We start from the raw sequence: 26,163 nt of genomic DNA on the forward strand, positions 1-26,163 counted from the left end.
TCGTGCAGGTGGAGATGTTTGTTCTCAGTGAAGGACTAGCTCACGGGGCCATACTCTGACTTTGTTCAAGCTCTACTCGGGGAAAATGCTCAATGTTCTGCAAGGTCCACACCACTGTTGGAGACCCTGATGCCCACCTGATTTAGCTGCTGCAGAGAGCTGTCCACCTCCCAGCACTGACCTCCCGCAGATGGTGAAAGAGCCTGCTTGGAGCTCTCTTTGGACAAGCCATCACTGGACTTTCCAGGACAGGGAAGGGCAGAGTAGAGCAAGGCTGAGTTATGGAGAAAGGGGTGTCTGCTATTGTTACCTCACTGAGTAGTAAGGACTCTAGGCTTGTGTGGCTTTGATTGGAGTCAGATCTGGACAAGTCCACAGCTGGCTGGAAAGCAGGGAAGCCTCTGTGGCCCTTCATCCATCAGTGGGATCTGTTCACTGCCCCAGCCTCTACCTTACGTGGGGTGTTCTTGCATGGGAGACTGGGCCAATCTTTGCTATTCTGCAGCTGGGGTTTTGTTTTCTCTAAATCCCTAGTTAACTGGTTCTTATCAGGGGATCTGGCAGCTCTGTGATAATAGTGTTTACATATCCACCTGACCCACCCAGAGGCCTGCAGGATACCTTCAGATAGAGATCCACAGGGAACTCTACATTAAAGTGGTGGCATGTGAAGAAAAGGATAAAAGTCAGAAGCTGGATCTACATAAACTAAAGGAAGAGCATCAGAGAAGGAATAATAAAAATTAATGTAAAACATAATAGTTTGCTTAGGTCATTAATAACAACAATGTATTCAGTGATTATACCTTATGGATAAGTGAATGTCAGCAATGTTCTAAGGAATGGGAGAGAGGAATTGAGAATATCCTTACAAGATACCTGTACTACCCTTGAAGCAGGATAGTGTTATTTCAAAGTGGACTTGGTTAGTTATAAATATATATTGCAGTATCTAGGGCAACCACTAAGGAATGTTAAAAAAAAAAAAAAAAAAAAAAAAAAAAAGCAAGCGCCTGGATGGCTCAGTCAGTTAAGCATCCAACTCTTGATTTCAGCTCAGGTCATGATCTGAGATCTGTGAGATCAACCCCTCTGCACTGTGCTGTCAGCTCAGAGCCTGCTTGGTATTCTGTCTCTCCTATCTCTCTGCCCTTCCCCCCCCACTGTCTCTGTCTCTCTCAAAATAAATAAATAAACATTAAAAAAAAAAGAATGTTAAGAAAAGTGTAATCAATATGCTGAGAAAGAGGAGAAAATAGAGTCATAAAATACTCAATTAAAATGAGAAAATGCAGGGGTGCCTGATGGCTCAGTTCATTGAGCAGCTTGATTTTGGCTCAGGTCATGATCCCAGGGTCATGGGACTGAGCCACTATGTTGAGCCCCACATCGGGCTTCCCACTGAGCATGAAGCCTGCTTAAGATCCCCTGTCACTCTCCCTCTGCCCCTCTCCCCAGCTCGCACTCTAATGTCAAAAAAATAAAAAAAATAAAACAATAAAATGAGATAAAGCAGGAGGGTGGAAGACAAGTTCCCTGAATAGAAAACAATTATAAATACGATAGATATTAATCCAATTATATAAATATTCACTTCATATGTGAATGGTCTAAAAACATAAATTAAAAGAGACTGTCAGAGTGGACAAAAAAACATGAGCTAACTCTGTTGTCTACTTCAACTATAAAGACACATAGAGATTAAAGTAAAATTATAGAAGAAAGATATACCTTGCTAACACTAATAAGTTAAAATAGGTATATTAATTTTAGACAGAGCAGACTTCAGATCCAGGAAAATTATTAGAGAGAAGACAGAAAAGGCATTAAATAATGATAAAGGGGTCAATTCGCCAAGAAGACATAACAATTCTTAATGTGTATGCACCTAACAACAGACTGTGAAAATATGTGAAGTAAACTGATAAAACTTCAAGGAGAGATAAAGAAACCCACTATTATATTTTATTTATTATTCTTTGAGACTTCAATACCCTTCTATCAATGACTGAAAGGTCCAAAGGCAGACAATCACAAAGACAGCTGAACTGAACAGCATCATCAATCAATTGGATCTAATTGACATTTATAGAATACTCAATCCAATGACAGCAGAATAAACATTCTTCTCAAGCTCACATGGAATATCCATCAAGACAGACCACAAAGTGGGGCATGAAACACATTTAAAAGTATAGAAATCATATAGAAATCAGGGGGACCTGGGTGGCTCAGTCAGTTGGGTGTCTAACTATTGATTTCAGCTTGGGTCATGATCCCGGGGTCGTGGGATTGAGCCCCACATTGGGCTCTAGGCTGAGCGTGGAGCCTGCTTAGGATTCTCTCTCTATTCCTCTGTCTCCTCTCCTGCTCATGTGCTCTCTCTCTCAAAAAAGGAAAGAAATCATACTAAGTATGTTCTTAGACCACAACGGAATTAAACAGAAGTCAATAACAAAAAGATAGCTGAAAACCCCCAAATAACTGGAGATTAAACAATACACTTCTAACTAACACATGGGTCAAAGAAGAAATCTCAAGAGAGGTTTTAAAATATTTTCAACTAAATGAAAATTAAAACATATCAAAACTTGTGGGATGTAGCAAAACCAGTGCTTAGAGAGAAATTTATAGCACTCTATGCATATATAAGAAAATATCTAATATATAGCTTTCATCTTAGGAAAAATAAAAAGAGAAGCAAATTACAACCAAAGCAAAGGGAATATAAGCAATAATGAAAATTAGAAGAGAGATCAATACAATTAAAAACACAAAATCAAGAAGAGAAATTCAAGAAACCCAAATTTGATCCCTTGAAAAGATTAATAAAAATTATCTGATAAACTTCTAACAGTCTAATCAACAGTACCAGAGACAGAAGAAACAAATTAATTTTATCAGAAATGAAAGAGGGGCCATCATTACTGATCCCATGGACAGTAAAAGGATAATAAAATAATGTTATGAACAACTCTACCCACCCCCCAAATTTGCTAAATTACGTGAAATGGATCAATTCCTTGAAATACACAGTCTATCAAAACTCACACGAGAGGAAACAGATGATCTGAATAAGCTAATCTCTATTAAAGAAGTTGAATAAATAATTCATAATCTTCCAAAACAGAAAATAGCAGGACCAGAAGGATCACAGGCAAATTCTACCAAACTTGTAAGTAAGAAATCATACCAATCCTCTACAATCTCTTCAGAAAATAGAAGCAGAAGGAATATTTCCTAAACTCATTCTATGAAGACAGCATTACCCTAAAATAAAACCAGATAAAGACAATTACATGAACGAAAAATACAGAATAACACCTCTCATGAACATAAATGCAAAGTCCTTAACAAAATGTTAGCAAATCTAATCTATATAAAAAATATATACCATAACCAAACGTGGGATTTATTCCAGGTATACAAGGCTGGTTCAATATTTAAAAAAATCAATTAATGTAATCTGTCATATTAATGGACTAAAGAAGAAAAATCATATGATCATATCAAAAGATGTAGAAAAATAACTTGGCAATATCCAACACCCAGCCATGATAAAAACTCTCAGCAATCCAGGAATAGAGAAGATCTTCCTTAACTTGGTAAAGAACACCTACAAAAACCTACAGGTGGAAGAAACCAATAAAGAAGTCATATGTAGGAAACAGTGACTCAAACTTAAATGAGTAATATGAGGGAGTCCTAGGACAGTAGTTAAGCAAATAGTTAAGACTGTCTTGGTGGGGGAGAAAGCTCTAGGAGGGAAATTATAAAGGAAAAGGATAACTCCAATGATTTGTCATCATTTTTGGAGATTTGAAAAAAAAAAGTGTGGTACAGGCAATACAAGGAAAATGAAAGTCAATATAAAATTCCATGAGGCAAACCCCATAAAAAAATCCCTATCAGCATTCTTCACAGAACTAGAATAAACAATCTTAAAATTTGTATGGAACCAGAAAGAAAAGAAAAGAAAAGAAAGAAAAAAACCAAAGCTGGAGGCATCACAATCCCGGACTTCAAGATGTATTACAAAGTTGTAATCATCAAGACAGTGTGGTACTGGCACAAAAACAGACACTCAGATCAATGGAACAGAATAGAGAACCCAGAAATGGATCCACAAACGTATGGCCAACTAATCTTTGACAAAGCAGGAAAGAATATCCAGTGGAATAAAGACAGTCTCTTCAGCAAATGGTGCTGGGAGAACTGGACAGTGACACGCAGAAAAATGAACCTGGACCACTTTCTTACACCACACACAAAAATAAACTCAAAATGGATGAAAGACCTAAACGTAAGACAGGAAGCCATCAAAATCCTAGAGGAGAAAGCAGGCAAAAACCTCTTTGACTTTGGCCACAGCAACTTCTTACTCAACATGTCTCCAGAGTCAAGGGAAACAAAAACAAAATTGAACTATTGGGACCTCATCAACATAAAAACTTCTGCACAGAGAAGGAAACAATCAGCAAAACTAAAAGGCAACAAATGTAATGGGAGAAGATATTGGCAAATGACATATCAGTAAGGGTTAGTACAAAATCTATAAAGAACTTTTCAAACTCAACACTCAAAAAACAAATAATCCAGTGAAGAAATGGGCAAAAGACATGAACAGACACTTCTCCAAAGAAGACATCCAGATGGCCGACACATGAAAAATCATCATTCATCATCAGAGAAATACAAATCAAAACCACAATGAGATACCACCTCACACCTGTCAGAATGGCTAACATTAACAAGTCAGGCAACAACAGACGTTGGTGAGGATGTGGAGAAAGAGGATCTCTTTTGCACTGCTGGTGGGAATGCAAACTGGTGCAGCCACTCTGGAAAAAAGGATGGAGGTTCCTCAAAAAATTAAAAATAGAACTACCTTACGACCCAGCAATCGCACTACTAGGCATTTACCCACGGGATACAGGTGTGCTGTTTTGAAGGGACTCATGCACCCCAATGTTCATAGCAGCGCCATTAACAATACCCAAAGTATGGAAAGAGACCCAATGTCCATCAACAGATGAATGGATAAAGATGTGGTATATATATATATACAATGGAGTATTACTCGGCAATCAAAAAGAATGAAATCTTGCCATTTGCAACTCTGTGGATGGAATTAGAGGGTATTATGCTAAGCAAAATTACTCAGTGAGAAAAAGACAAATATCATATGACTTCACTCATACGAGGACTTTAAGAGACAAAACAGATGAACATAAAGGAAGGGAAACAAAAATAATATAAAAACAGGGAGGGGGACAAAAGAGAAGAGACTCATAAATATGGAGAACAAACTGAGGGTTACTGGAGGGGTTGTGGGAGGGGGGATGGGCTAAATGGGGAAGGGGCACTAAGGAATCTACTCCTGAAATCAGTGTTGCGCTATATGCTAACTAACTTGTATGTAAATTAAACAAACAAACAAAACCCAAACAAACAAGGAAACAGAAGTACAGTATACTATTTTCCTATTCGGTGAAAAATATTTATATAATCATAACACTAAAAATACCATTTATTGATTTTCACCTTTGAAAATCTAAAAAAAAAATCAATCTGTAGACAGTGTTCAAGGCTTAATTATGGTTATAGAAGAGAATATCACCAATCTTTATACTATAAAGTACAGAAACAACTGTAGGAAGGTGGCAAGGAAGAGTGGAGTAAAAGAAGCACAAAAGAGCTAATATTTTTTCTTGCAAAGTATGGAATAAAGAGAAACTATCTTTACCAGAAAGAATGACAAATAAACAAAACCCCTACAGCTGGTTGACTAAGTAGATGCTTTCCCCTTAAGATCAGGAACAGAGCAAGGAAACCCCCTGGCCCCACGTCTGCTCACTTCTATACTGCGGTTCTAGCTGAAACGGTGCTACAGGCGGTAGCAATTCTTATGGTCTTACAATAACAGGGTCCTGAACAGCTTAAGCAGTGTGGGTGCATGGTGGTTCCCCTCAAATGTGGGGCAGAGAACACCGCTCCCGCACCCTTCTCTCTCTTCTGGGCCCCTGACCAATCCTGGGCTCTGAGAGAGGTGAGGGGTGGGAGAACAGGAGCAACCTCTGGAGAGAATGAAGGTGCAAGGGGGGCCTCTGGAGGTGGAGGAGATGTGCAAGCGGTAGCACGCTGTGGGCACAGTGACGAGGACAAATGCGCAACGCATCTATCTGCTCCGGGGCATACATCTGCAGCGTGCACGGTCCTCACAGCCTGTGTGCCCAGGGGCCCAGCGCAGCCAGCGCTCAGATGCCCCAACAGTCCAGTCAGCCTCTGCAGACTCCCAGCCCTTCCTTACCGGCATGCTTCCAAACGGCCTGCCAGCAACCAACCCTGGCTCTGTACCACAGTCTACCTACAGCGCTCACAGAATTGCTTCATTTAGGACAACTGGTCACACAGCCTCCGTGGCTGGCATGACTGGGAATAGCAGAATGAGACAGAAACAGCTCCATCCCAAGAGGTCCCTGACTCCTCCAGCACAGAAAGCTTTTACAACTGCCCTTGGCATCTCCGTGGGTTTTCTATATGGCCTTCATCTGTCTGGAAGGCCTTCCCCAACTCTGCCTGACAAATCCTGACGGTCCCAAGGCCACCCACCCACTGCCTCATGGGCTTTTGCTGTCATCCAGCCCTCCTTGTCAGGGGCAGTCATCCTTCTCCACCAGTCGGTGAGAACTCCAAGCCCCCAAAGCCTCATGTGCATTATCTCGTTTAACCCTCAACAATGCTTTAAGGTGGATTCTATTAGCCCTGTGTTAGGTGACAAAATGGAAGAGTCTGCTTTCTTCGGGACCACCAGGCTATACTGCTCTCATTTCTCACTTTGAATCACAACTTTAGTTATGTTTTGGCCTTAACACTAAAAGAAAATGCACAGAAGAGAAGATCCAAATCACCTGAACACAATGAATAAGTGCTCAACCTCACAAGCAGGCAGGAGAATGTGAATTAGAGCAACAATGGGATCAGAGATTTTGCTGTTTATAAAAATTATAAAAAGACTCAGGAATCTTATGATGGGCAAGGCTGGTGGGAACAGGTCCTCTCAGAAGGCCTTTTGGAAATATGAATTTCTGTATATTTTTTGGAAATTAACTTAATATCTTTTAATATTAAAAATACACAAGCCAATTGTGTGGCCACTTTGGAAAACACTTTTGCATTTCTTCAAAAAGGCTAAGTACAGGGTTTCCCATATGACCCAGCAATTCCATTCCTAGATACATACCCAAAATTCGAAAACAGGGGTTCAAACAAAAAACTCGTCCATAAATATCCATAGCGACACTACTTACAGTAACCAGAAAGTGGAAATGACCCAATGTCCATCAACTGATGAATGGAAAAAACAAGATGTGGTGCCTCCATACAATGAAACATTCAGTCATTAAAAGAAATAAAGCGCTGACCCCATAGTACATCGTGGATAACTTTGAAAACGTTATGCCAAATGAAAGAAGCCAATCATGAAAGACCATACAACGTATGACTTTGTGTATGTGAAATATCCAGAAAAAGCAAACCTATAAAGACGGAAAGTAGATCAGTGTTTTCCTAAGACCAGGGGAAGTGGCTGGGGTGGGAGAGGATAATGGCACTGACAATGGGCATTTTTGGAATGATGACAGTGCCTTTTTTTTTTTTTTTTTTTTTTTTAAATAATCTATACACCCAACGTGGGTCTCAAACTTACAACCTGGAGATCAGGAGTTACATGCTCTACCGACTGAGCCAGCCAGGTGCCCCAACAATGTTTTAAATTAGATTGTAGTGACAGTTGCATATCTGTGAACATACTAAAACATTTTAAATGAATGAATTGTAGTGATGTAAGTTATACCTCAGTAAAGTTGTTTAAAAAATACACGAACCCTAAGACCCTGAAATCTTCCTGCAAAGAAATCAGTAGGGATTGATGTAAAGCGTGTTTATTTCAGCCTTGTTTATAATTGCAAAAACAGGGGAACATGTTTGATGTCCATCAGTGGAGAGACAGTTTATTCATAGAAGGGAATATTATGCAACAATTAATATCTTGAGTTAGATCTTTATCTACCCATCTGGATGGACATCCCTGCTAGAGTCCTAAGTGAGGAAAGCAAGCGCCAGGATAATGTGTTTTACAAAGTCGTGCAGTCGCACACACTCCCTCCGAAGGGGGCAAACGCATGTGCTCCTGTGTGTACAGAGTGCAGCATGGCAGGTGCACAGTAGGAAATAATTTCTCTTTCTCTTTATTCATCTTTCACTAGTTCCACTGGACAGGCGCTACTTTTTTCACTAAAAAATTTAAAAAGTTAAAAAGGAGAATATTAATGCTATGCTGAGCCCCAGACTCACATATCCAATCAGCTACTGAAATGTCTTTTCAGATGGATCAAAACGTCTAAACTCGTCAAGACATAGCTAAAATTGTGCTCTCAAAGCCGGCCTCTTCTGCCATGTCCGATTCCCTTCAACAGCTCTACTATCACCTTGCAGCCTAAACCGGGATCTCAGACGTCATCAGGTATGTTCCCAGCCTTCATCTGTGCCTTGCTTCCTCTGTAGTGAATTCACTACCCAACCTGTCAGTTTCCCCCAACTAAACCCTCTTCCATGTTTACCTCACCTCTTCCCTTATCTCATGCCTTGGGACTGCTGCTTGCCCTCCCACTGGCTATCACCCAAGGCCCTGGCCCCTCCACTCTGCTCTGCAGAGAAAAACACTGGATCACCCTCCTGTCAATGACAGAGCACACTCCTGCCAGGGCCACCCACTCGGGCAGTGGTTGGCCTCTCAGCCTAGTCTCCAGTCATTCCCTCCATCCAGATGCCTTTCCGGCCCCCTTCCAAACTCTGGTGTTCCCTGACACTGCCCTGTCAGCAGCCTTTACATGTCCTGGTTTTTTCCCTTCAGACCTTCTTCCTGCGTCTACTCCTTCACCTACTTAGCTACTTCCTGCTTCAGATTGCAGCACAAAGCTCCTGTCCTTGGGGCAGCTACAGTGACCTCCCTAACAGCGTGAGGTCCCGGCAATCAGTACTTGGAGCGCTCTGAACGCTGCAGTTCCAAGTCTGATCGTGTGCATAGCTGACTGATGTCTTTCTATAGAGACTGTGAGTCGAAGAGGCAAGAACCTCTTCTGATTTTGTTCCTTATACATCCAAAGTCTGGAACATGTGAGACAACAATAAGTACTTGCTTAATGAATGAGGAAACGAATATGAAGTATGATATTGAACAAAATGTAAATACCATTTCCATTTCCACCGGGATTGACTTGACTACCCACCTTGAACGCTGCAAACGGAGTTGACCTGAGTGACAGAATCCAGTTCATTGAGCTTCACAGGGCTGGTCAGTTCACAGGAGGGAGCGCTGGAGGCCATACCCATAAGGGGCTTTTGAAGCAAAAGGACGCTTCGTTCAACACAAACGATCTGACCTGCCGACAGAGACACTTCGGATTATGGAAGCACTGAAGAGAAAGTGAGTTTTCCTCCCAGTGAGGACAGTGTCCTTTGCCAGCCTCCCACAGGCTGTGTGGGCAGAGGGCACAGTTTTGCGGCCCCTCCCTTGTGTCCCACGACACGTGCACTGTGCAGAAAGGAAGTCCTAAAGCCACCAGTGTGCTCAGCTGGAGAAGCACACAAATACTAGATTCGGATTCAATTTGGAAAGGTGAATTTTGTGGTATGCAAATTACACCTCAATCAAATAAAAAATATGTAGTTTAGGCAGGATTCTAATTTGATTCCTGGAAAAAAAGAGCTGATTGATCTAAGCATGTATTTATAATGTTCCATGCATTTGTTCGTTTTCAAAAGTGATGTTTCAGGCAATGGCTTCAGGTGGCTTTTGCACCTGAAAAGTGTGCCACCAAGAGACCATCTTTGAGTGACCAACGGCATCTTTCACAGGAGGTGTCAGCACTGCCAGCGTTCTAGTTCTGTCCAGGCGGCCATGACAGGGGTCATTTGAAGCCCCAGGCTGCTACCACGGGTCTCTTCCACTCCACACAGCAGGTCCGCAGTTGGCTTCACGAAGGGACGCGGTTCCAAGTAAGTCAGAGGCACTGACAAGCCACAGTGCCATTCTGTGGCGTCTATCAGTGGCTGCTGGGGCAAAACTGGGAAGAAGAAAGCATACCCTGGGCTCGGAGAGTGTCCCTGAAGAGGAAGCTGTGAGGGGTAGCCTCGGCGAGCGCTTCCACGACTTCCTGGCTCAGCACACATGAGGGGGCCACGCAGACTGGTACGGTTTTGGGGAGGCCAGAGTTATTCTCATCCTGCATCTGCAGGCTGACATCAGTCACCATCAGCCAAATCTCCCTTTGCTGCAGAAGAAGCAAATCATTTAGTTACAATTCAAAGACACAGTCAAGTCTATTAACTTTAATAGCTATTCTAACGTCCAAGACTTAAAAGAAAATTAATGTTTTTAATTTATTTTTTGAGAGAGAGAGCATAAGCAAGGGAGGGACAGAGAGAGAGGGGACAGAGGATCCCAAGTGAGCCGACAGGCTGACAGCAGTGAGTCCGATGTGGGGCTCGGACTCACGAACTGTGAGGTTATGACCTGAGCCGAATTTGAACGCTAAACCAACAGAGCCACCCAGGCGCCCCTAATATCCAAACTTTTAAAAGCAATAATGTTAGATGATTATTACAACACTATTTTAGATATCATTCCCACAAATGTTTTCAAATATGCAATAGAGTCTGCGTGTCTTGGTCACTAGCAAACAATCCAACCTGATTGACACGGCTGAGCCCTGGGAACCCCAACCCTGTACTTGTTTAAAGGGCTCCTTTGCTGGGATTCAGTCTGCCCTTCCTTGGCACTAATGTATTGTCCTTGACCTACTCAGGGAGATTTCACTGCTCTTTTTGTCCAGATCTCATGTTCCCATACCCAGAATGTGAATTACCACACTGTCTTATATTTAGTCCATACACATTCTTCTCTCCTGTTAGACGTAGGTTTCCTAGGGATCAGAGATTGTTATAAACTGAATGTTCACATCCACTCCCACATCCTCAATTCATAAGTTGAATTCCTGACCTCCAGTGTGATTGTAATGGTAGGTGCGGTATTCAGGAGGTAATTAGGTCATGAGGGTGTCACCTTGATGGTGGAATCAGGGTCCTTGTAACACATGAGGCAGTTTGTCTCCCCTCCTGCCTTCCACACTGCGAGGATGCAAAGACATATCCTTTTATAAGTCAACAGGAGGGGCCTCACTGAGAACCTGACCATGTTGGCAATTTGAACTCAGACCTGTGAGAAATGAACTGCTGCTGTTTAATCCATAGCAGCCCAAACTGACTAAGACAGGAATATTTATTACTGCCCTCAGACTTTGCATAGGGCCGTGGTATAAAGCAGGTATAAAATAACTGTTGTATCTGCAACAATTTTTCTTTTTCTTTTTTATTCTTTCAAGTATATAATAGAATCTACGTGTCTTGGTCACTAGCAAACAATTGGACCTGATAATAATTTTCTTTTTTTTTTTAAGTTCATTTATTTTTCAGAGAGAGAGAGAGAGAGCCAGAGGACAGAGAGAGAAGGGGAGAGAGAGAATCCCAAGCAGGCTCTGCACTGTCAGCACAGAGCCCAATATGGGGCTCCAACTCACCAACTGTGAGATTGTGACCTGAGCCGAAATCAAGACTCAGACGCCTAACTGAGTCACCCAGGCACCCCTATAATTTTCTTTCATCTGCAAAAGTTGTAATGTCTTTTAAAGTTCATTATAGTGGTATTCTGCCCTTTACCCTTGGTCAGAGTTTAGGATTTAGTAGATCCAATGAGGCTAAGGATTTGCCTGGGAAGACCCTTGTAGTCAGTAGGGCTGGACCATGACAACCTGGCTGGCTTGAGGTTCAGTTGGTGTTGCTTGCGTGGATTGATGGCATGGTCAGTTTGAGGATTCCATTTGGCTGGTTGACAGGAATGGGCAGAGAAAGTGACTTGCATGGTAGGAGCTGTGGGTTTGGGTCAAGGGGGAGCTCACATGGTTGAAATGCTGATTACACATAGGAAATTAGAGTAAATTATATGGAGGAAAATGAGAGCCAGGTTTCTCACTATTGGATAAGGGAGTTATAAATATGGAAATGGGGAAAACCTAAAGTCAATTCTGTGGTAATGATCTACAGTTGGAGATATTGGTGTAAAATTAAGATTTCAGATATAGATGGAGAGATGGAAAGAAACACAGATTTATGTGTATGTGTGCATGGGTTTACACACGTAATACTTCCTTGTTCTGTTCACTGAGAGGGTCTGAAGGCAATAACATGCCAGTGGCAATGAGCCCATCTAGTTACCAGACCTTTGTTTAAATGCTGTTTTCCATTAAAATCAACCAGGGCTCCTTGAAGAGATGGCTGTTTCCAGAGCAGAGAAAGCACAAGGTGAGTCTGAAACGTCTCATTGTGTCAGACAGCAAGCAAGTACTTAAAAGGATATAGGAACATGCCCAAAGGGCACATGAGCCAGCCTGAATCTGGTAAATTTGAACATCCAAATAAACAACAGTAAGATTATAACTCATTGAATAAAAACTGAATTCACTGGTCCATACTGATATAAGTAAGTGAATACATAATTAAATCAAGGAAATAAAAAGCTCCTAAGTATAGCTGAATGCAACTAATAAATATAGAAGGTAAGCTAGAGCTAGAAAACTACCATTAGGTCACTATCAGAGTAATAATTCAGGCCAAGAATCATATGGATATTAAAATGAGTGAGTAAAAGTTTGATGAAAATAGGATATTTACATAGTCTCAATGTATCTTCTTACATACAAATATCTTCCCACCCATGTCCCACCCAAATATCTTCCTTTATATGGATCAGATAGTTATTAACTTTAGAGTGGAGAAAACTAGAAAACACCATATTTTTTTTTCAAAAGTTTTTCTTTAAATTCCAGTTAGTTAACATACAGTGTATGTTATTAGTTTCAGGTGTAGAATTTAGTGGTTCATCACTTCTATATAACACCCAGTGATCATCAAAGTGCCCTCCTTAACACCCATCACCCATTAAGCCCATTCCCTGTCCACCTCCCCTCTAGCAACCCTATTTGTTCTCTATAGTTAAGAGTCTGTTTTCTGGTTTGCCTCTCTCTTTTTTTCCCCCTTTGCTCATTTGTTTTGTTTCTTAAGTTTCATATATGAGTGAAATCATATGGTCTTTGTCTTTCTCTGACTTATTTCACTTAGCACAATACTCACTAGCTCCATCCATGTCATTGCAAATAGGAAGATTTCTTTTTCACAACTGAGTAATATTATATATATCAATCACCTCTTTCTTATCCATTCATTAGTCAGTGGATATTGGGCTATTTTCATAATTTGGCTATTGTTGATAATGCTGCTATAAACATCGGGGTGCATGTGCCCCTTCAAATCTGTATTTTTGTATCCTTTGGATAAATACCTAGTAGTGCAATTGCTGGATTGTAGGGTAGTTCTACTTTTAACTTTTTGAGGAGCCTCCACACTGTTCTCCAGAGTTCACCAGTTTGCACGCCCACCAACAGTGCAAAAGGTTTCCCCTTTCTCCACATCCTTGCCAACACCTGTTGTTTCCTGTGTTGTTACTCTTAGCCATTTTGATAGGTGTGAGGTGGTATCTCATTGTAATCCTGATTTGTATTTCCCTGATGGTGAGTGATTTTGAGCATCTTAGATAACACCATTGTAATCAACTGATAAAATATTATAGCACTGGGACAAATCAGCTGTGTGCTTTCTGATACGAAGACAGTATTTTTATGTGGTATTCCTGACAAAAATGCATAGCTTGAATCTAGTCATGAGCTAACATGAGGCAAATCCAAAGGGGCAGATATTCTAAGTAACTGATCTCTATTCTTCAAAAATGTTAAGGTCCTAAAAAATAAGCAAAGATGCAGAAACGTTCTATTTGAAGAGGAAAGAAACATGACAGCTAAGTGCAATGCAAGATCCTGTATTGGACCATGGAATTATAAATGATTTTAGGGGAACAACTAGCAAAATCACATTTTAAAAAATGGTAGATATCTCAGGAAGGGCAAAGATTTCTATAAGATTATCTATAGTTGGGAGTTCTGACAGCATTCAAAGATTTTAGATACTCTTTGTAAATACCCTGGATTTGGCTTACTGTCTCTTTTTTAATTTCTTGATGAGCCAAAATGGTCTAACTTCCTTTGAAATTAACTATCAATTTATTGTTACCATTGGGGTTATGAATAAAATCAGTAACAAATAATATCCTCTGTAAAAAGACACAAATAACCAACTAATTGAAAGCTGTACTACCATTATTATTGCTAAAATTTTATTAAAAATGGATCTCTTCTGGGGCGCCTGGGTGGCTCAGACAGTTAAGTGTTCGACTCCTGATCTCAGTCAAGTCTTGATCTCATGGTTGTGAGTTCAAGCCCCGTGTTGGGTTCCACGCTGGGTGTGAAGCCTACTTAAGAACAACAACAACAAAAAAAGATCTCTTCCACACAAAAATGCCCATTAATTTCTGACAAAGTTGCAAAAGCAATTCAATGGAGGAAGGACAACCTATCAACAAATAATGCTGGAACACTGGACATCTCTAGGCAAAAAAAAAAATGAACTTTGACCTAAACTACACACTTTATTAAAAAACCAACTCAAAAATGCAGCATACTCAAATGTAAAATTATAAATCTTCTGGAAAAGAACATAAAGCATAAATTTGGGGGGCACCTGGGTAGCTCAGTCAGTTGCGCATCTGACTCTTGATTTGGGCTCAGGTCATGATCTCACAGTTCGTGAGATCCAGACCCATCCTGGGCTCTGTGCTGACAGTAAGAAGCCTGCTTGGGATTCTTTTTGTCTCTTTGCCTCTGCCCCTCCCCCATTCACGTGTGTGTGTTTGTGTGTGTGTGCGCGCGCGCTGAGCGCGTGCTCTCTGTCTCTTAAAAATAAGTAAACATTTAAAAAAAAAAGATAAACTTTGGGACCTAAGACTAGGCAAAGAGACTTGACTTGTCTTAGACTTAATGACAAAGGCATGATCCATAAGAGGGAAAGTTAATACATTTGACCACATAAAACTGAAAAACTCTGCCCTGCAAAACTCCTGTTGAAAGGATGAAAACACAGATTATAGACCCTGAGAAATATTGGCAAATCACATATCTGACAAAGGCTTTGTATAGAGATTATATAAAGAACTTAAAAAATTCAGCAGTTATATTCTGAATTTAAGAAACAAAACAGATGAACATATGAAAAGGAGGGACGGGAAGAGAAGAAAGGGAAACATACCACAAGAGACTCTTAACGAGAGAACAAACTGAGGATTGATGGAGGGACATGGGTGGGAGATGGGCTACTTGGGTAATGGGCATTAAGGACTGCACTTATGATGAGCACTGGGTATTATATGTAAGTGATGAATCACTGAATTCTACTTCTGAAACCAATATTGCAGTGTATGTTATCTAACCAAAATATAAAAAATAAAAATATAAATATGAAAGAAAATGCCATATTGAAAAAATAAATAAAAATTCAGCAGTAAACAAATAATCCAAACAGAAAATAGGCAAAAGACATGTATAGACATTTCATCAAAGAAGTTATACAGATGGCAAAAAAACACATGAAAAGATGTTCAACATTATTAGTTCTCTGGATGAATCTCTAGAGAATTTTATTAATTGGGGGAAAAATAATCCCAACCAAATAGCTCCCAAAGGAGCTGTTACAGGTTGAATTGTGTCCCTCCAAAAAGATCGGTTGAAGTCCTAACTCTAGTATGTCAGAATGTGATCTAATTTGAAACTAAAGTCTTTATAAATGTAACCAAGTTAAGAGGAGATCATTTCAGCAGGCCCTCATCCAATATGACTGGTGTCCCTAAAAGAAAAGGAAATTTGGATTCTGATAGGCACAGAGGGAAGGCCACGTGAAGACACAGATGGCCATGTGCCTGGGGTGATGCGTGTATGCGCCAAGGATTGCCAGCAAACACCAGAAGCTGGAAGAGGCAAGGAAATTTTCCCTGAAGCCGTCACAGAGAGCATGGCCCTGCTGATACCTTCCTTGATTTCAGACTTTTGGCCTCCAGAAGTGTGAAATGATACATTTCCGTTGTTTTCAGAGATCCAGCTTTTGGTACTTTGTGCAGCTGGCCTAGGAGACATCACTGATATACATTGCGTGGTCTCATTTGTGTAACTATCATGAAATGACCTAATTATGAAGATGACACCAGATTAGTGGCTGATGTCACTTTCTTGGTTAGGGTGTTAAATGGTGGCTACTCTGGGTATGAGAAGTTAGTACAGGGCAGGCTACATGGGAGGACACTATTTCTTTGCAGCCTACATGAATCTATAATTACTATTAATCTAAAAGGTTAGAATAATTTTATTCAAAATACAAGTCAAGTGGGCACCTGGCTGGCTAAGTTGGGTAGAGCACGCAACTCTTGATCTCAGGGTTGTAAGTTTGAGCCTAAGTTAGGGGTAGAGATTACTTAAAGATAAAATCATTAAAAAAAAAGGTAAATATCTCTTTCACCTGCATGACTTGGCCATTTGTATAATGGAGATACAATAGAATCTTCTTTAAAAACTCAGGTTCTTGCAGTGACTCCTAGTGCCCTTCTTAAAGTCAACCAGCACTGTAATGTACAGGTGACTCGCTGGACCACACTGTGGCCCCAGGACCTAGCTTATTTCAATTCCTCCCTGAGGAAGTTGGTTTCTGGTGATTCTCTGCCCCACAAAAGCAGAACACAGTAGGTACAGAGAATTATAACGCATCGAGGAATCTGTTCCTTTGGGTTCCAAGCCCCTGTCACCTAAGTACTACCAATCCTTCGGTACATACTCCCACTGAAACCCACGCTTGCTGGCAGGCTGCACCTGTGCTAATGGAAGCCTATTTCTTGGCAGAAAACTCAGGACAGGAGGGTATCAGTGTTCTCAATTGGCCAGAAGGCAAGGCTCCTTCATGCAGTGAGGCAGACGACCTGTAGTTTGTCTCTCTCTGTCCACTGGGGCTAGCAGTGAGACTTAGCTATGGTATATCGGACACCTGCTCTTTTTACTTCCCACCTCTGCTGTCAGCTGGGGCTGTGGGCAGGTGAGCCTCTACGGGCACCAACGTGTGCTATATTGCCCCCGAGGACAGCAGTCTATCTGCAGAGTAAATGGCAGCCGCACAGAGAACCACTGCCTATGACACAGTCATACGACCTGGAATGTGTGTGAGAATAATGGGCGATGTGCCAGGTGCCAAGCATGTCTTAACATACTAAGTGTCCTGCAGACGGTGGGTGGGGGAATTTGCAGTCAGCCTTCGGTTTGCTTCAGGGTTGGGAGGTAAGAGGCACCTCAGGTACTTGGATATCACCCTCAGTGAGGGCCTGTCGCCCTGCCTGTTGAGCCAAATACTGGGTGGCTCATAGGAAGCACTGTGAATGACTGATGTCAGTCACTCTCTTATTCCTCAGGAGGGGTATCAATTCACTGTCAAATGATTAAGAAATGAACGGAGAAAAGGAAAACGAGGATTGAACAGTGGGATGGTCTGTATTCCTCCGGTGACAGATTTGCATGGATGTTCCTCTCTGAGTTAAGGTCCAGCAGAGGTTTTTTTTTCTGGCAGAACTTACGTCAGGTGTTCCGCTTACCAAAAACATCTCTTTCCCTTTTCTGCTCCTAGCTGATTTGTTAAGTGGCAAGGCGGCAAATGAGCATCTCCCCAGGACTGCCAAAGCCTCCCAGGGGCCACAGGGCTTCCTTCACCTGTCGCTAACTCAGAGCTCTTGGACAGTTCTGGCAGGGGCCGAGCTCAGTCCTGAGAGTCCTCCTTTTACCCCCTTCCTACGACCTGCCTGTGTGCCAGAAAGGAATGCACAGTGCGGGGCTGAGAACTTCTCAGGCGGGCTATGCCTAGGCTGTTTCACACCCAGGACATACCACACTGGCTGGCAGGCTGCACCTGCACAAGAAATGGATATACTGCTGCCTAGGCTAGGAGCACGCATAACTGGATTTTAAAAACGCTTTTCCATTTTAGCACTCCATTAATTTCTATGAGAGGTTATCCTTTAGCAAACTTTTTAACACCTTATCAGAAAGAGAGAGAGAGGGATCGATTACCTGTGATCTTTGATAAATCACTCTGGCATAGAAACTGCAACGTGTACTGTGGTCATCGCTCTGGAAAGGCATTGAAAATGATTAGAACGTGACACAAAACACACATACAGTAAAAGTAGTTAAAGACCCTATTAGAAACACAGACGATACCTGAAGAATTTCTCTTAAGCAGCGGGTAACTGGAGGTTGGTAAAGCTTAGAAATGCGGTCTTCTTCTATGACATCAATCTGTCCCACACTTGGATGAGCAGAGAGGATGTAACAGAAGCTAGGAGGAGGCACACGAGTTTCTACCTGTTTAAAATGAAGGCAAAGGCAAACATAAGTGTGCTGGTAAATATTCAAATACACTATTAAAATCTACTCTTTAATATATAGGTATCTATTCACAGATGCATTCTATCTCCCTGGAAGGTTATATAAGAAATTGGTATGTTGTTTATCTCTGGGAACAAACATAAGAACTTTTACACTTTTTGAATTTACTACGGATTCAAGATTTCATTAAAAACAAAAATTCTTCAGGAGTACCTGGGTGGCTCAGGTGGTTAAGTATCCAACTCTAGATTTTGGCTCAGGTCACGATCTCATGGTTTGTGAGTTCGAGCCCTGGATCAGGTTCCACGCTGGTAATGTGGAGCCTGCTTGGGATTCTCTCTCTCCCCCTCTCTGCCCCTCCTGAGCTCTCTCTCCAAGTAAATAAATAAACTTAAAAAAATTAAATAACAAAAACAAAAACAAACCATTCTTCAGAGTATATCTGAAAACACCATTTAGAAACTTCTTCCTCTTTGAGCGCCTGGGTGGCTCAGTCTGTTAAGTGTCTGACTTCAGCTCAGGTCATGATCTCGAGCCCTGCATCGGGCTCCGTACTGACAGCTCAGAGCCTGGAGCCTGCTTCACATTCTGTGTTCCCCCACCCCTCTCTGCCCCTGCCCCACTTATGCTCTCTCTCTCTCTCTCTCTCTCAAAAAATGAATACACATTAAAAATAAATAAAAAAATAAGTACACTTCTTCCCTTTAAAAAAAAATGGGTATTGTTGACAACTGTTTACTGGTCTAGCACAGTACAGAGTTATAGTCTTAGCAGTCTGCTAGGAACTCAGCTACCACACAAACAAGACAGCCCCCAGTTTTCAGCTTTCAGAGCTATGGCCCAAAGCAGCCGCTGGCCAGTCTGGTGGATATATTTGAGGATGGTGAAGAAGGGACACATTTTAATCAGTCAGTTTTACTACCTGTGAGCAACTACCATAAACAATTTGATGCAGTAGAAGGGAAATCCCTGGCTAACCGGGTAGTTGTACCAATACCATGGGTTTTATTTACCACATTATATGAGTTTGTGCTCTAATTGGTAACTGAATGTTGGTTCTAACAGTATCTGGGAGGCAGAGGGGAAAACACCCTGCGTCTTACTTAGTACGAGGCTAAGACCCTAATTGTTACAATGGCATGCAGTGGTTGTGGTTTTAAGACATCGTCATAAATTAACCTCAAGAAGAATGGAGTGTGGCATAGCAAAGAAAGCAGCTAGAGGCTGGACTTGAGACTGAGGTGAACTAGTCTGAATCTCTGTCCTCCTGGCTGATAGTTACTGGACCTCGGCTTCTCGGGGATGTGAACCGTGGGTGGGGCCTGACTCAGCACCTGGCATGGTGCAGGTGTCAGTCAGGGGAAGCCCCTCAGATGCTGGCTTACCTCTTCATGGGCTTGGCCACGGCCAGGTGCTTTCAGAGGCATGGCTGGAGGCCACATGGTGTCAATCAAGCTGAAAAGCCCTGCTGTCCTGGAAAAAAAAAAGATGCTGTTGATGGTATTCATCACTTCAGTGCCCGTTCATGATCTGGGCATGTGCAGTTTTGCTTAACAGGTACTATCCCTAATGCCAAGGAGACACCATTCAGGATGTGTGCTGATTCGGATGGGGAAGACACTGTCACACAAACATGCCTTTGAAATCGCGCAAGAACAGGAAGGAGTTTGTCCATTACATTGTGATACAGCTCCCCAATCAAGTATTGTACAGCCATTGAAGTGGTTACATAGAAGTGTTTAAGAAAATGGGAAAATGTTTCTGATACCTTGCTAATGGAAAAACAGGCAACAAACTATAATGTCTTTCTCTATGTATGTATCTATGCACATACCTACATGTAATAAGCCAAAAGAAAAGGATACTGAAAGATATACAAATGATTTTAGTGGTTATCTGAGTGCAGCTTAGAAGTAACACTTTCTTCCTTTGGCTTTTATGTGTTTCCTATCTTTTTCCAAAATAGGTATGTATTACTCATAAGAAGAAAAATTATCAATAAGCTATCTAAAGTAAAAAAGATAGCCAGACGTACAAGGACAAATATTATATGATTCCACTCATGAGGTTCCTAGAGCAATCAAACTTGTACAAACAGAAAGTGGAATGATGGTTGCTAAGGGCTGAGGGGGTGGGAAACAGGCGGTTAGTGTTGAATGGTCATGGAGTTTTAGTTTGGGAAGATGGAAACATTCTAGAGCTGGAGGGGTGTGATGGATGTTGAACAGTGTGAATGTACTCAATGACACCACTAATGGTTAAGGTGGAAAATTTATGTTATTTACATTTTATCACACTAAAAAACTCCCCCGTTTTAGTTGGTATACACGCACGCGTGCACATACACACACATCTCACAAAGCCTTCTTAGATTTTGCTCTCTCAACAAGATAGAATGCATGTGTGAGTAAATATCTATATATTCTTATTTCTTTCAATGTTTAACAGCAAGTTTTAGGTGCTTAGGATCTAGCAGCTAACAAAACTGAACAACTCAGAACCTGAAGATGAGGGTCTTAGCTTGCACTAGACAACACAAGCACCTCCCCACCCCCTTTGGGTTCCTCAAATCAATTTCAATAGAATCGTAGGGCATAGCCTGTGACAAACACCAAGCTCAATAGCATTCCTGTGAATTTTTAGGTTTTGGGTCAAAATCAAGCAAACAAATAAGCAAAATGTGGGTAACACATGGTAAAAAGGGATTGCCTGGTGAAAATTTACTCTCTCCCTCTCTTGATTAATTCTGAGAAGTACCCTGTTGCAGCTCTCTGTGTGAGTGACGGACAGGGCTGGGGGACCCAGGGCTACCTAAGGTCAGGAAAAGCTGTCAGGGAAGGTGCAGAGGTAAGCTCATTTGACCTCTCACTGCCCTTCCCCAAGACTAAGGAATGGGGTGGGCCCATGATGTCTCTCCCGGGGGTGGGTGGGGTGGCAGGAAGGACATGGGACACGGACTTGCCTCTTGCTCTCTGTCTGCCACGTGCCCAGTACTTCCTGCTCCTGGCTTGGCTCCTTTTTTTCCTGGAGCATGCCACCTGACTCATGTTCCTCTGCCGTCCTCTCACTGTTTGATGTGAGCTCCCCAGTGGGTGGGCATCAATTTGTCCTGGTTGCAGAGAAGTGCCAGCCCAGACAAAGTGGTCAAGAGACTTGGTGGATGAGGAACTGACACCCAGCTATCACAAACACCTACATACTTCACTGCAGAAATCAGACCTAACACATTTGATATGCTCACTTCCTATTTGCAGTCTGGTGAAATGCAAGGTTGGCGGGCAAACAGTAATTTTCTACACCAATAAATATGTCCATTTCTCACCTTAGACCTGACTACATTTCAAAGGCAAAGCTAAGACTTTGCTCAAGCCCCTCGTTTACGACGGAGTGGGTACAGCATGAGCCTTGCAACAAGACCTGTCTCTTGTTCTAGTTCTGCATTTTATATACTGTGAAACCTTAAGAAAGTTTGCTTAATTCCTGCACCTTCCGTCTCCTCTTCTGTAAAGTTGGGAGAGATCAGTACACACCTGTTGTGTTACTGCAAGGGGTGAAAAACATACTGCGAGTACAGCATCTACTAGGGTTTCTATGCTCAGAATAAGTACTCAACATGTTGGGCATCTGATGCTCTTGTAATTATTCATATTGCTAATTGTTTAGGCTATTAGCTTATTTTTTTTAAAGTTTATTTATTTATTTTTTGAGGGGGGTAGGAGCGAGAGAGAGAGAGAGAGAGAGAGAGAGAGAGAGAGAGTATTCCAAGCAGGCTCCACGCTGAACCCTACGTAGGGCTGGATCTCACGACCCCAAGATCTTGAGCCGAGATCAAGAAAGAGTCAGGCACTTAACCGACTAGGCCATCCAAGCGCCCTTAGGCTATTAACTTCTATGCCGTTTTCTGTTCAAAAATTTCCCAGTTGAAGACAAGATTTTAACCCCAGAGTGACCTTCTTTGTGAAGGAACAGAGTCAAATTAAAGGTATGATGAAAAGATGATTCTTTATACAGAACAGGAAAATAACACTTTCCAGAGAGTGACCAAGTGTTTATCGATTTTCCTAAATTTTTAGAGTTTCTGTTGTGTGGAGTCCATAAACTCCAAGAAGACAGGGTTCTATGGTGGGTTAGGGTTGTCGCATGCAGCCTACCTGTGGCTTAGCCAGACACACTGGAGTGGGAGACTCTGGAAAACCTGGTGTAAAAGATACATGCAAGATCTGGACAAATGGAAGTTTCTTCAATTTATAACCATGAAGTCCTTTTTGGAAGCAGTGTTCCCTTGGAATTTTCTTTGACAAGTGCTATACTATGAATATAGCCTTAGAAAAGTTCTATTTGAATTTAATGATGCTTACTTATTTAGAGGATGCTAGTGGCTAATTTTAAAAGTTTGGACCGGTTACACATTTATACTTTAATGCATTAAATAAAAAAGTCTTATAAAAAATCAGCTTCTCTACTGTTCTGAAAAACAGATATGATTCAGATGGCTCTGTGAACTAGAGCTTTCGTCTCAGGCAGCACGCACATCCCTCGAAATGACTCCAGCCTCTAATTGGACAGACTTTGTGCTGAAGCTAACTTTTGGCACAGTTACAGTGTATTGTTCTTCTCACTTCAGTCCTTCCCATTCATTTTTGTATCAGGTTTCACTTTGTTGCATAGGAAACTCATTCTTTCTAAAAAGCCACCCCTTTAAAATATGTTTAAAACAACAAACAAATTATCTGATGGGTAGATGCCACCAAAAGTTTATATTTTCATTTTTTTTAAAGTTTGTAAAATATATGTTTAATTAAAATAGAGGGGGAAAAGGACATACAGAAAAAGTCATCCAGTTTATGGTAAAAAAATATGAAAAAAAATCTGAAAACATCATTTTGCCAGAATAAATTTCTTAGGATATATCTTAATTTATAGATTGCATAAAGTGAATCTGCAGAAAAATTTGGGTCACATCTCAGAAAACTAGAAAGCTTCCATAGCTATATTTTATTTATAGCAACAGGGTAATATTTAAATGGGAAGACATCAAGATATACGCACATATTAAAATTATATTTACCAAAATGCACACTTAAAATGGTTAAAATTGTATTTTGTTATATATATACATGCATATATATATATATATATATATATATATATATATGTATGTATACTCATTTTTCATAAAAAAGTTATATTTACCATGAAAATGAGTACCCAGTATTTTGGCTGAGGATTGTTGACAGCTCATGGAAAGAGTTATACTCCCTTCTATGTGAGATGTGATATAATATGAGCATCCCAAATTCTTTACAGCAGAACACAATTTTTATTTTATTTTTCAATTTAGTTTTTAAACTGTTTGTTGGTTTGTTTATTTATTTATTTATTTATTTATTTAGCGTGTGCACACTGCGTGCTTGTGGGTGGGAGAGGGGCAGAGAGAGAAAGAGAGAGAGAATCCCAAGCAGGCTGCATGCTGTCAGTGCAGAGCCCAACTCGGGGCTTTATCCCATGAACCTGATCATGACCTGAGTTGAAATCAAGAGTCAGACGCTTAACCAACTGAGCCTCCCGAGTGCCCTTAAATCTAATTTTTAAAATTGAGATATGTCACATACCAAAAAATTCATCCTTTTAAAGTGTACAGTGCATGGTTTTTAGGGTATTCATAGGCTTGTGGAACTTTCACCACTGTCTACTTCCAGAATGTTTCCTCATGCCAATACCATCCCAGATACACCCTGTGCTGTGCCCATCAGCAGTCACTCTTGCTACAGATCTCCTTGCTGTTTTTATGGACATTGTATATAAATGGAATAATATTAAATGTGGTCTTTTTTGTCTGGCTTCTTTTACTCAGCATCATGTTTTTAAGGTTCATCTATGTTATAGCATGTGTCAGTACTATATTCCTTTTTTGGCTGAATAATCCATGGTATGGATAAATGACATTTTATTATCCATTCATCAGTTCATGGACATTTGGGTTGTTTCCACTTCTCGGCTGTTAATGAAAACTGTTGCTATGAACACCCATATACAAGTTTCTGTGTGGACACATGTTTTCAATTCTCTTACGCAGATAACATAGGAGTAATTTGCTGGGTCATATGGTAATTCTGTGTTTAACTTTTTGAGGAATTACCTAACTGTGGTGCATAGTGCTGGCACTGCACCATTTTACATCCCAACAATGTGTGGGGTTATAAATCCAATTTTGTTTGTAAGTTATTACACATATTTAAAAAAATTTGGAAACATGAAATTTTATATCTGGAATGATTTATAAAAGAACACTTGGTTTTTTTATCCTATATTCACTTTTATGCTTTTCGGATGCTTTGAAATTTTAACAGAACATATACAACACTTTTATAATCTATTTTGAAAACCAAAAAGCTGGGGCTCTGTTAAAACAGTGGTAACCATGGCACAAGAACAGACACTCAGATCAATGGGACAGAATAGAGAACCCAGAAATGGACCCACAAACGTATGGCCAACTAATCTTTGACAAAGCAGGAAAGAATATCCAATGGAATAAAGACAGTCTCTTCAGCAAGCGGTGCTGGGAAAACTGGACAGCGACATGCAGAAGAATGAACCTGGACCACTTTCTTACACCAGACACAAAAATAAACTCAAAATGGACGAAACACCTCAATGTAAGACAGGAAGCCATCAAAATCCTCAAGGACAAAGTAGGCAAAAACCTCTTTGATCTTGCCCGCAGCAACTTCTTACTCAGCATGTCTCCGGAGGAAAGGGAAACAAAAGCAAAAATGAACTACTGAGACCTCATCAAAATAAAAAGCTTCTACACAGCAAAGGAAACAATCAGCAAAACTAAAAGGCAACTGACAGAATGGGAGAAGATATTTGCAAATGACATACCAGATAAAGGGTTAGTATCCAAAAATCTATAAAGAACTTATCAAACTCAACACCCAAAAAACAAATAATCCAGTGAAGAAATGGGCGAAAGACATGAATAGACACTTCCCCAAGGAAGACATCCAGATGGCCAACAGACACATGAGAAAATGCTCAACATCACTCATCATCAGGGAAATACAAGTCAAAGCCACAATGAGATACCACCTTACACCTGTCAGAATGGCTCACATTAACAACTCAGGCAACAACAGATGTTGGCAAGGAGGATGCGGAGAAAGAGGATCTCTTTTGCATTGTTGGTGGGAATGCAAGCTGGTGCAGTCACTCTGGAAAACCGTATGGAGGTTCCTCAAAAAACTAAAAATAGAACTACCCTATGACCCAGCAATTGCACTACTAGGCATTTATCCACGGGATACAGGTGTGCTGTTTTGAAGGGACACATGCACCCCCATGTTTAGAATAGCACTATCAACAATAGCCAAAGTATGGAAAGAGCCCAAATATCCATTGATGGATGAATGGATAAAGAAGATGTGGTATGTATGTATAATGGAATATTCCTCAGCAATCAAAGAATGAAATCTTGCCATTTGCAACTATGTTGCAATGGATGGAACTGGAGGGTATTATGCTAAGTGAAATTAGTCAGAGAAAGACAAAAATCATATGACTTCACTGATATGAGAACTTTAAGAGACAAAACAGATGAGCATAAGGGAAGAGAAACCAAAATAATATAATAACAGGGAGGGGGACAAAACATAAGAGACCCATAAATATGGAGAACAAT

The 26,163-nt window shown here is 41.0% G+C and overlaps 1 protein-coding gene across 2 annotated transcripts in view; it reads right to left on the reverse strand.

The window, feature by feature from the left end:
- The window catches only part of SPIDR (scaffold protein involved in DNA repair), a 429,134-nt gene that overhangs the window by 12,654 nt on the left and 390,317 nt on the right, over nt 1-26,163 (reverse strand). For both annotated transcript variants that reach the window (XM_049633718.1, XM_049633719.1), the window contains exons 12-16: nt 19,865-19,952; nt 18,312-18,455; nt 18,162-18,221; nt 10,148-10,334; nt 9,291-9,443 (exon numbers count right to left, since the gene is read on the reverse strand). In XM_049633718.1, coding sequence (XP_049489675.1) covers nt 9,291-9,443; nt 10,148-10,334; nt 18,162-18,221; nt 18,312-18,455; nt 19,865-19,952 — 632 coding nt within the window. The remainder of the gene's footprint in view (nt 1-9,290; nt 9,444-10,147; nt 10,335-18,161; nt 18,222-18,311; nt 18,456-19,864; nt 19,953-26,163) is intronic.

The sequence above is a fragment of the Panthera uncia genome, chromosome F2 (assembly GCF_023721935.1).
Source record: "Panthera uncia isolate 11264 chromosome F2, Puncia_PCG_1.0, whole genome shotgun sequence".
NCBI classification, from domain to species: domain Eukaryota; kingdom Metazoa; phylum Chordata; class Mammalia; order Carnivora; family Felidae; genus Panthera; species Panthera uncia.